The sequence below is a fragment of the Panthera uncia genome, chromosome A2 (genome assembly GCF_023721935.1).
Source record: "Panthera uncia isolate 11264 chromosome A2, Puncia_PCG_1.0, whole genome shotgun sequence".
Taxonomy (NCBI): domain Eukaryota; kingdom Metazoa; phylum Chordata; class Mammalia; order Carnivora; family Felidae; genus Panthera; species Panthera uncia.
In genome coordinates this window covers 4718929-4731246 of record NC_064816.1, presented here as the reverse complement: position 1 = coordinate 4731246, position 12318 = coordinate 4718929, and the positions used below count along the sequence as shown (strand labels likewise).

The following is a 12318-nucleotide window of genomic DNA, read 5'->3' as shown; positions in this document are numbered from 1 at the left end:
TCCAGTTCAATAATTCAGTCAATAGTATTTTTTGCACAGCTACTAAAAGCCAAGAACAGTATTGAACCTTATGGGTAGAAGTTGATAAGGAGACAAAAAAGTTTGAAGTCTGGTGGGAAAGTCACTAGGTTAATGAAAAAAAAAAATGATTAAGTCATCGCAAGGTACCAGCATGTTCTTAATAGGATGAGATATCTTGGGAGTGCACAGAGAAGCTCCAGCACATGTGGGGTGCAGAGAAGGCTTCCTGAAGGAATGGGTATTAACTGGGCTAATATTATACAAGCAATAATAGTACGGGCAGTTGTATACACAACATGGTATATAAAGTGCCTTAATACACACTATTTCGTGTAAAGAAACACAGAAGGTTCCAGAACAGGGTCATGTGACTTAATATTTATTGAGCCTTCCTAGGTACCTAGCACTGCACTGAGTATTTTACACACCTTAATAATCAAAATGGGTACGTGAGGTGTGTTAGTTTCCTAAGGCTGCTGTGATAAAGTACGACAAACTGGGTGGCTTAAAACAATAGAAATGTGCTTTTTCATGGTTCTGGAGGCTTAAAGTCCAAAATCAAGGGTTATTGGCAGGGCCACACTCTCTCTGAAGGTTCTAAGGAGGATCCTTCTTTGCTTCTAGCTTCTGGTGGTTGCAATCTTCTCTGTTCCTTGGCTCGTGGCAGCAGAACCCCAGCCTCTGTGTCTGTCTTTGCATGTCTGAGTGTATGTGTCTCTACATCCAATTTCCCTCTTTCTTTTTTTTTTAAAGTTTATCTGTTTTTGAGAAAGAGAGAAAATGTGTGAGTGGGGGAGGGGCAGAGGGAGGAGGAGAGAGAGAATCCCAAGCAGTCTTTGTGCTGTCAGCACGGAGCCCAGTGCAGGGCTTGCTCTCATGAACCACAAAATCACGACAGGAGTCAAAATGAAGAGTCAGGTGCTTAACTGACTGAGCTGCCCAGGCACCCCCAAATTTCTCTTTTCTTATAAGGATAGCAGTCATATTGGATTAAGGGCCCACCCTCATCTGGTACGACCTCATTTTGATTTTATTAGATATGTAGAGACTTTCTTTCCAAATAAGATCATGTCTCTAGGTTCCGGATAGGCATAAATTTGGAGAGATTCTGTTCCACCCAGTACATGGGATAAGCAGGTGTCTGAAGGGACTCTCAGTGATCTCTGCCATTTGGATCCCTCCTCCCCTGATCAGACCCCTGCTAATGAATAGAACTCAGCAAAAGTGATAGGATGTCACTGCTGAGACTGGGTCATAAAAGACTTCAACTTCTTTTTCATTTGCACTCTCTTTCCAGCTATTCTTATGTGCTTGCTATAGCAAAGCAAGCCAGAGAGGCTGACAGCTTCTCACTAGCCACCAGAAAGGGACTGAGGCCTTTAACCCAGTAGCCTTTAAAAAACTGAATCCTGCCAGCAGCCACGTGAGTGAGCTTGGAAGCAGATTCGCCCCCAGATGAGCCTTCAGATGAGACTGCATCCCTGCCCAACACTTTGTAGCTGTGAGAAACCTTGGAACAGAGGACCCAAGGGAGTTATGTCCAGATTCCTGGCCTACATACACTGTAGGAAAATAGGTGTTCTTTTAAGTCATGACCACTGGGGTAATTTACTATGCAGCAACACATCACTCGTACAGTAGGTGTTATTGTTATTCCCATTTACAGGTGAGGCATATAGAAGTTAGGGCATTACGCAAAAGTCATCTGGTTCAGTGGTAGAGTCAGAAGTCCAATGTATTGAACTCAAAACAAGAATGAGCATATTCTGGTGAGCGAGAGCCAGGTTCTTGTGTCAGAGAAAGTTACAACAAAGGACAGAGGGAAGGCTAGAGCAAGCCCTGATGGATGAGAATTGGAGGTGTCCATGTGAACTTGCAGGGTTTAGTACATAGACAGATAAATATAGAAATTGAATTTAAAGTAAGCAGAGGAGAGGGGCGTCTGCGTGGCTCAATCAGTTGAGCATCTGACTTTGACTCAGATCATGATCTCGCGGTTCATGAGTTCGAGCCCCGTGTTGGGCTCTGTGCTGACACCTCTGAGCCTGGAGCCTGTTTCAGATTCTGTGCCTCCCTCTCTCTATACCCCTTCCCTGCTTGCTCTGTGTCTCTCTTGCTCTCAAAAACAATAAACATTAAAAAATTAAAAAAAAATAAAGTAAAGCAGAGGAGAAACAAGTAGGGAAGTCCAGCAGAAAATCAGAGATGTCATTTTGGAAGCCCAGGAAAGAGACCCAGACAGGAGACTTACTCTTACAAGGCAGCTACACAGGGATGACGATTGGTGCTGGGGGTTTGGGTGGTGCCTTCTGAGAAAAGATTACCAGGGACAACAGGGGGGATGCAGGACGAGGGCCAGGACATATCCGTTCTCTTGCCCTGGCCTGAAATGAATGGAGCTTTCAAAGTCTTCCCTCACCCCTCCTTTTTTCACAGTGGAAAGAGTATTTGGAAATCCTTACCATAACACTCTTTATAATCTAATTTAAATAAGCCAGCCACAAAGTTGAAGACAGAATTTGGGATACAGCTGCAGTAGTAACTTCCAATTTCATTTCTGCAGTAGGATTTCTTCTTGCACTTTGCCAGACCAGTCTCACACTCATCGATATCTGCAAATCAAGAGGAAACATCACTTTTTTTTGTTCTCAAACTATACCATCCTCCCTTGTACATGGAGTCTCAACTACCCAGCATCATTTATAAACAACACCTGTTCTTGGATAAGATGACTCAGTATCATAGAGGTGATAGTTCTTCTCAAGTTAATTTATAAATTAACTAGTGAAAAACATCTACCCGGACTTTAAGGAGTAAGGCAGTGGATACAATCATGCAAGAATAGCCAGAAAAACTCTGCAGTGAGGATTTGCCCTACTAGATGCTAAAATCCACTTTAAAGCCTCAATAAAACGAGGGCTGGTGCATGAACCAAGAAGTAGGCTAGTGCAATGGACAAAAGTCCAGCAACAGACACTAGTGCATATGGAGCTTTGATGATGGTGGTATGTCAAAACACTGAAGGAAGGAGGAGTGGTTCTTTCAATGCTTGGATCACACAGTTTGCTATGTCAACTTAAAACACACAGCAAGGAGCAAGGGGAAAGAGATAGAGCAGGTGCACATGCCTTTAAGAAATGGTACAAGTGAAGCATAAGGCTCACCTTTTGCTACCTAAGTCCTGGCACGTGCAATATTCACACATCCTGCATCTATCTGCCACATCTATCTGACGGACCAGAGTTGCGACTCAAGCAAAGGGACTCACAGATGGAAGGTGCCCTGAGCCAATCAATGACTCACACTTGTTCCCTCTGTGGGGAGGACTCAGGACAAGCACACTTAGCCAAAAGCTGCAACTTGCCTATTAGTCTATTATGGGTTTTATTGGTCTAGGGGTGTGTGTGTTGGGTAGAGGGTACATGGGCCAGAATGGTTATCACTAATGAGTAACTGAGTTAAGACCTCATAAATATTAAGTGCTTGTGTATATTTTGTTTATATTGTACATCTTGGGCATCAAATGCCTCTTATTTATGTGCTATGAACATTTAGCACCTACGTTCTTTGAGTATATTTATTATTTCATGAATACTGTTGTTCTCTCCATTCCATTCTATGTTTAACGCACATATGTTCTACCCACTAACTACTTACAGCTATTTTTTTAAGTGTTTTTATTTATTTTTGAGAGAGAGAGAGAGCATGAGCGGGGAAGAGGCAGAGAGACGGAGACAGAGGATCCAAAGCTCACTCAGTACTGACAACAGAGAGCCTGACATGGGGTTCGAACCCACGAACCATGAGATCATGACCTGAGCCAAAGTCAGATGTTCAACCAACTGACCCACCCAGGCACCCCACTACTTATACCTATTTTGACACATCTTATGCATTTCACATATCCCATTGGATTTTTTTCTGTCTTCTGCCACAGAACCAAATAGTCTCAAACAGTCTAACAAGTGCACATTTTACCTTTGTACATTTCCCTTCTTTAAACGGGGTTCCCCTTCATCCTGGTTCTGGATCTTATTAAAAAATAAGATAAAATGAGACCTGGATCTCATACAATTCTTAAGAATAAACTCTACGTGGATCAGAGATTCAAATGTAAAAATGGAGCCATACAAATACTAGAATTAAACAGAGGTGAATTCTTTGATCTCAGTGCAGGGGAAAACATTTTAATGAAGACTTAAGTGCCTTAGTAAATTTGCCTATATAATTTTTTTAAATTAGTTGCATGGCTAAATAAAATACATAAACAAAGTCTAAAGACAATTGACAAACACGGAGAAAATATTCTCTGTGTATACTACTGACAAGGGACCCAGATCTCTAACCTATAAAGAAATAAAAAATTGGGAGAAAAAGAAACACTCAGTAAAAAATATAGGGGAAAGACGTGAACAGAAATTCAGAAAGAAGATACAAAAATGATCCTCTAACATAAAATGTTCAAGATTGTTCATAATTAGGGGCACCTGGCTGGCTCTTGATCTCAGGGCTGTGAGTTCAAGCCCTACATTGAGCATAGAGATGACTTTAAAAATTATTTCATAATTAGAGATGACCATGAAAAATCTACTGAGATACCATTTCTCACCTAGCATACTGGCAATGCATTCTGAAAACATGTTCTGTCGGCAAGATGGTGGGGAGACAGGTGCTTTCATGCAATGGTGATGGGAATATCAATTGGTACAACTCTACTGGAATTAAATTTGGGGTAGCTAATCAAGGTACATATGGATTTACCTCCTAACTAAGCCACCTCACCTCCAGGACTCTACCCTGAAGACACATCTCCCACAAATATTGGAAAGAGCCTAAGTATTCAACTAAAATGTCCTCACACACAGAAGAGGGTTGAATAAACTATGGTTTACCCACACAGCTACATAAAAGAGTGGGGAATATCTCTACATGAATTGGAGTAATTTCTAGGATATACTGTTAATCAAGAAAAAAAAGCAAAGTGCAAAAGGGCATCTCTGGTGTCCTACCAAACGTGTCAAAGTCATGGAAGATGAGAAAAGGCCAAATATCTGTCACAGATTGCTGTCTCAGGAGCATGGCAACTAAATAGGATCCTGAAATGGTTCTTGAAGCAGGAAAAAAGGACAATGGGAGAAAAATTGGTGAAACTGGTAAAAAAAAAAAAGTCTGTGGTTTATTTAACACGATTAGACCAATATTAATTCCCTGGTTCTCATCATTGTAGTATGGTCATATTGTTAGCTAACCTTAGGGGAATTGGGCAAAGGGTAATACAGAATTCCCTGAGCTGTTTTAAAAACCTTTAAAAATAGATACATCCAATGTTTTATGATTCCACTTATAGGAGGTCCCCGGTGGAGTCAAATTAATGGAGACAGAAAGTATGATCATGGGAGCCTGGGGAGGGAGAACGGGAAGTTAATGTTCAGTGGGGACAGAGTTTCAGTTTTGCAAGATGAAAAAAGTCCTGGAGATGGAGGGTAGGGATCATTGCACAACATTGTGAATATACTTAATCCCAGTGAACTGTACACTTAAGAATAGTTATAGTGACTCTCACCTGTCAGAATGGCTAAAATTAACAACACAGGAAACAACAGATGTTGGCAAGGATGCGGAAAGGGGAACATTCTTACACTGTTGGTGGGAACGCAAACTGGTGCAGCCACTCTGGAAAACACTGTGGAGGTTCTTCAAAAAGTTAAAAGTGGAATTACCCTATGAACCAGCAATTACACTACTATTTACCCAAAGGAAACAAAAGTGCTGATTCAAAGGGGCACAAGCATCCTGATATTTGTAACAGCATTATCTATAATAGCCAAGCTAGGGAAAGAGCCCAAATGTCCTCAGCTGATGGAGGGATAAAGAAGATGTGATATCTATATCTATATCTATATCTATATCTATATCATATCTGTCTATCTATCTATATGATATATATATATATATGTATATATATATAATTATGCTAAGTTAAATAAGTCAGAGAAAGACAAATACCGTATGATTTCAGTCATATGTATAATTTAAGAAACAAAACAGATGAACATAGGGGAAAAAAGGAGAGGCAAACCATAAAACACACTCTTAATGACAGAGAATAAATTGAGTGTTGGTGGAGGGATGGGGGTTGGGGAATGGGCTAAATGGGTGATGGGGATTAAGGAGGGCACTTGTTGGGATGAGCCCTGGGTTTTATACATAAGTGATCAATCACTAAATCCTACACCTGAAACTGATATTATACTATACGCCAGCTAACTGGAATTTACATAAAAATTTGAAGAAAAAAACATACCAAAACAAAAACAAAAAATGTTTCACAAGTAAAAAAAAAAATATTTACAGTGATAAATTTTGTTGTGTATATTTTACAATTAAAAAAATTAATTTAAATAAATAAATCCAGTATTGTCTGATTTCACTCACAGGAGGTCCCTAGAGGAGTCCCATCCACAGAGACAGAGAGTAGATGGTGGGAGCCAGGGGTGGGGGAGGGGGTGGGGAGTCTGTGTTTCATGGGAACGGAATCTCGGTTTGGGAAGATGAACAGGTTCTAGGGATGGACAGTGGGGATGGTTGCACAACAATATGCATGTATTTAATGCTTCTGTAAGATACACCCCAAAATGGTTAAAATGGTACATTTTACATTGCATATATTTTGCCACAATAAAATAGAGTAAATCCTAAGTCGTCTACCATGGTTCGCTTTGCCTTCTGGATTTACACAACTCCACCAAGCCATTATCCATTTCTACTGGTCAGATATTCAGGAGTGGTTTTTGTCTTTGGTGTACTCAAATAGACCTTTAGAATTTGTGGAAATGAGAAAGGCTTATTTAGGCTGGAGCAGAAGGGAGCAGTGAAAAGGGAAACTGAAATACTAAGCTGGGGCCAGATCATGGAAGATATTGTCAAGATAGTAAGTTATTCATTTGTTCTCTTGGACTACACATTTTTATTGGGTCTCTGTTATGTGACATTATTCTCTGTCCTCAGCATACAGCAATGAACAAAACAGACACGGTCCCCACCCCTGTGGATTCTCAGACAAACAAACAAAAACCAGTGCTTGAAACGTCAAGGGTCCTGGGAACTCTACCTTCCTCTAAAGAAAAACATGAAGCCAGCCTCAGAGAGAGTGAGGGGGACACAAAGGGTAGGGACTTCTCTAGGGGCACTGAGACAGCCCTGACATTTCCATCCTGTAGCACGACTTCATCTTTATGTCACTGGCACACCCATAGAACACACATGCCCCTGCCTCGTCCAGGGATTCCAGGATGATGTGGATTCCATCATTACCTTCACACTTCTCATGGGGCTCAATGTACTTCCTCCCAGACACGGACTGAAATCCATCTTTACAAGCACAGTGGGTACTGTTGGAGCAGCTGGCATTTTCAGGGCACTTGGGACAGAGACCTGCAGAGAACACAGGATCATTCCATTCATGTACTCATTCATTCAAGAAATATTCCTTAAGCCCTTACGATGTCTCAGATGCTGTGGTCAGCGGAATAGCGCTGTTAGCCTCCACTGCCCACCCCTCCTACTGCTGAACACAGATGCTTGCAGTGTCTGCCCCACACACATCCAGCCTCAGCCACCAGCACCACTTATGCTCAACAGAACTTCCCGCTGTCAGCACCTGAGTTTCTCTACCTGAGGGCTTTCTCTGGCCACCAGAGTCCTCTGTGCTCACAAGGCAGGTTAGCAATGGAGCAGATCCCTCAATCAATGACTGACATGAGTCAGGGTGTTTAAAAAAAAGGTGTGGGGGGGTGCCTGGGTGGCTTAGTCTGTTGAGCATCCAATTTTGGCTCAGGTCATGATCTCACAGTTCATGAGTTCAAGCCCCGCATCAGGCCTCATGCTGATGGCACAGAGCCTGCTTGGGATTCTCTCCCCCGCTCTCTCTCTCCCTCTCTCTCTGCCCCTCCCCTGCTCATGCTCTCTCTCTCTCTCAAAACTAATAATTAAAAAATTTATAGAATTACCATATGATACAGCAATTCTATTTTTAGGTATATATCCCAAAGAACTGAAAGCAGGGGTTTGAAGAGATATTTGCACACTTGTGTTCATAGCTGCATTATTCACAGTAGCCAAAAGGTGGAAACACCCCACGAGTCCACTGACAGATGAATAAACACCATGTGGCCCATCCATACAATGGAATGTTATTCAGCTTTAAGAAAGAAGGAAATTCCAACACCTGCTACAACAACATGAGTGAGCTCTGAAGACATTACGGTGGGTAAATAAAGCAGTCATCAAAGGATGACTACTGTTTGATGCTACATACAGGAGGTCCCTAGAGGAGTCGAATTCCTAAAGACAGAAAGCACATGGTGGATCCTGGGGCTGGTGGGAAGGCAAATGGGGAATTGTTCAATGGGGAAGAGTTTTAGAAGAGGAAAAATGTTCTGGAGGTGGTTCGTGGGGATGGTTACACAACAGTGTAAATGTGTTTGATGTCACTGAGCTACACATTTTTAAATGATCATGATGGTGAATTTTATGTTATGTATATTTTACCACAAGTTTAAGAAGATAACAGCTTCCTTGCTCATCAAGGGGAATAACGCTGGGGTGCACACTCCTTAGTACATCCCAGCTCCCATTGTTACATGTAACCTGCTTGACAATGGACCCTTATGGCTCCTCGCCTTCCCAGGTAATTTCCCACTCCCACCTGGCACTTCCTAGAATCACCTCTGATGAGGGAACATACGGCAAGCTGACAGGCCACTGCAACCCTTGCCTCCCCACCAGGTGCAATATATGTGTGATATTCCTCTGGCTCTCCTGGCTGCCCAAGAACAAAGGGAAGGGGAAAAACACAGGGTTAACTAATAGAGATCATAGTCCTGCAGGACCTAAGTCTCCATCACCCCTCCATAGTGATGTGGGAAACAAAGGCAGAAGGAAATGGAAGATACAACTAAATTTCCTTATAATCTGCAGCCCATTGACAAATACTTGAGGCAGGCAGAGTAAAATGTTTCTACAGGAACTCCTTACTGTCTTAATGCTAATACTTTGCTAGAGGGAAAAACAACCTTAGCCTGACAATAGCTAGGCCTCCAGTATCCTGTGAGTCTTTTTAGGAAATATGAAAATCTCACTAGAAACTTCCCCTGGATTAGACCTCCTACAACCCCATAGTATAACACCAGTTTCTCCTCATGGTCCCGGGGCAGCTCTTCCTGCCCAGGGGTCCTGTCCCCATGCTTCAATAAAATCACCTTTTTGCAACAAAGATATCTTCAAGAATTATTTCTTGGTCGTAGGCTCCAGACCCCATGAACTATCACCCCCCAAACTCATCAACCTCCCAGATAAGTGACTTGTTCTCAGGTCCTTCTCTCAGGGTGTGCTTCTGGAGGGACTCAACCCAGAACATGGGGAAAAGCAAAAGTATCTCCTGCCATGACTTGGACACAGGCTCTCGGAAAGAAAGGGCAGAGTCCACCATCCACCAGCTGTGTGACTTTGAGCCAGCTACTTCTCCAGAGGGCCACTGGTCAAGTGAGGATACGGTCAGGACCTTCTCTGTAGGAATGTCAGGATTGCATGGGATCAGTGTGCAATGTGCTTAGCATTGAGCCTGGTGCAAAGCACGAGTTACATAAATGGCAATGATGATGCAAAGAGGGGGGTCAGTCCTTGGGAGCTGCAGGCAATAGGAAGAAGGCAGCAGGATTTATGTGGTCTCCCTTGAAAAGGGCTCCTTCCCTCTCCTTGAGGCAGGTCGCAGACCCTAATTTCCGTTCCCTGGAATTTGACAATGAGTAAGCTCACCTTCAGAATTTTTGACATGTGATCCTGACAGAGCCAGCAGGACAGTGAGACCTGGAACAGAGAGAGGGGGACAGTTCAGCTTGGCTGAAGCCCAATGGGAATAGGGCCGGACATACCCTGCTGACTTCATTGCAGATTCTTCCAGGCAGATTACAAAGGTGAGGGTCAGGGAGGGCATCATATACTAGTGATGCGGGCCAGGGCCATCTGATTGCAGCTGTAAGAGGGTCTACACCCAGTTTCAATGTGCGAAAGTTTGTGTGGGGGGTGGGGGGCGTTTCCCACACCAGCAATCAGTGCTCTGACACCAGCTAGGTGTCCTACAATTCAGCTCAACTTCTGCACCATCTACCCAGAGACAGCATCAGATCCCACAGGTTAAGGGCTTGCTCCCACAAGCCTGCCCCCCCTCCCCCTTCAGAAACCATAGAAAGCCTAAGTTGTCACCTCCCTCTCCTGCTGCATTAATGCTCTGGAGCAGCTCAGAGAAACATTGCAGTTACTAGATTGCTGACCTGTTAGGAAAAGGTATCACTCAGGAACACTGGATGGAGGAGGGATGGGGCAAGATACAGGGGAAGGGCGCAGAGCCTCCTTGCCCTCTCCGGGAGGCCACTCTCCGCAGACCAGCTTCACCAGCCCTAGCAGCCTCTCGGGTCTTAGGGAGACTTCCTCACACAGGCAAGATTGATTAGATCCTTGACCCTCGGCTGGCTACTCACCCTCCAGCTCTTCGCCCCTCCCCGAAAATCAGGAGGCGGGGCTGAAAGGAGCTAGCCTGCTGATTACGTGATTGGCTCCCCGGCCCCGGCCCCGCCCCACCCTCCCCGCCCCCACCCCGCCCCCAGCCCTAGCCCCGCCCTGCCGTGAGTTTCCCAAATCACCTTATTACCATAACAGGAGACACCTTTTTCAATCACTCTCCTCAGGGAAATTCCCAAATGGGGACAATGCCCAAAGACGTATATCTCATTATAAATCACAATATCATTAGCTGTGCGTCCCGATTTCTGAAAAGTCAGCGGCTCATAAAGCTTTTCTCCAAGCGTAGCACCGAAAGGCCAACTGCCAAACTCCTTTCCACATGCAACAGTGCACCTAGACCTGTCTAGACTTCTAGCCCCACACTGTCCGAGGGAGATATAATGTGAGCCACGTGGGTCCTTTTAAATTTGCTAGTAGCTGCGTCTTTAAAGGCTGAGAAAAACAGGTGAAATTAATTTTATTATTGTGTTTGACCCAGTAGAGTCAAGATGTGATCATTTCAACCCGCAATCCAGATGTGACAAATTATTCATAAAGTGTTTTGCATTCTTTCCTGCGTGTAAGATAGTCTTTGAGACCAAGGATGCGTTTCACACGTGGGGCCAATCTCCACTCAGGCTGGCCTGTTCTCTAGTGCTCAAGACCAACACGTGCCTGGTGGCTATGGTACTACATAGCCCAGGTCTAACTCCTAGTAACCAGTGCTTTCTCTGGAGTAAGAGGGGATCTGAATAGCACAGACCATAAGAAGCCTCAAAGTCCAAGACTGTGGGAAATTTGGAATGGATGAGCATGTTTGGGGCATGGTCCATTTTGAGGATGACTTAAAAATATCTCCCACATTTTTAGATGAAGCTTTATATGAAAGTTGGGGTGGCTCAGTCAGTTAAGCAACCGACTTCAGGCTCAGGTCATGATCTCGTGGCTTGTGGGTTCGAGCCCTGCATCGGGCTCTGTGCTGACAGCTCGGAGCCTGGAGCCTGCTTCAGACTGTGTCTCCCTCTCTGTCTGGCCCTCCCTTACTCATGCTCTCTTTCTCTCTCTCAAGAATAAATAAACGTTAACAAAATTTTTTTTTAAAGTTGGGGATGAATTTAGAAATGAGGAAAGCTTTCCACATGTTTCCTAATATCACTCCCTCAAGGTACATATAGGTGGCAAATAACCAGGCACTTGAAAAATGTTTTTTCTTGGATTTTTTTCTCTTTCCTCACAAGCAGGCTGTGCTGGGATCCTTTGCTAAAATCTGGAGGCATTGGCTTTCACAGCTAACACCAGCCCCCAGGTGGTTTAAGTATGGCAAGTAAGATGGAGGTAATTTGAATTTGTACCACACGGAAAGGGGAAGAATAAGAAATCTGCCCATGGCCCGTTTGGGTGATCACAGAATGAGACAGATCCCTTGGACAAGATAAGGCTCTTTCTGCCTCCTCTGTAATATTTACTATGCTTCATATTATGGGTACTGACAAAAACATGACCTTTAAGGATTCATGATAACAGGCTGAATCATATGACATGGCCATTTCTGTAAATAAAAAAAAAAAAAAAAAAAAAAGCCCAAATACCAGCAATTTCCTTGTGAATGCTTTCTTCACAAAAAAGAAATATTACTTGGTTCCTATGGGGCAGGGGTCAGCAGACTATGGCCCACAGGCCAAATTCAGACCACTGCTTGTTTTTATATGGCCTGTGAGCTAGGAATGGTTTTTACAG

At 43.6% G+C, this 12318-nt stretch overlaps 1 protein-coding gene across 1 annotated transcript in view; it reads right to left on the bottom strand.

The window, feature by feature from the left end:
* LOC125928715 (putative adhesion G protein-coupled receptor E4P) overlaps nt 1-10044 on the bottom strand; it is a 69605-nt gene extending 59561 nt beyond the window's left edge. The window contains exons 1-4 of the mRNA XM_049639394.1: nt 10023-10044; nt 9838-9888; nt 7336-7455; nt 2484-2633 (exon numbers count right to left, since the gene is read on the bottom strand). Of these exons, the coding sequence (XP_049495351.1) occupies nt 2484-2633; nt 7336-7455; nt 9838-9888; nt 10023-10044 (343 nt within the window). The remainder of the gene's footprint in view (nt 1-2483; nt 2634-7335; nt 7456-9837; nt 9889-10022) is intronic.
* Nucleotides 10045-12318: the final 2274 nt, after the last annotated feature.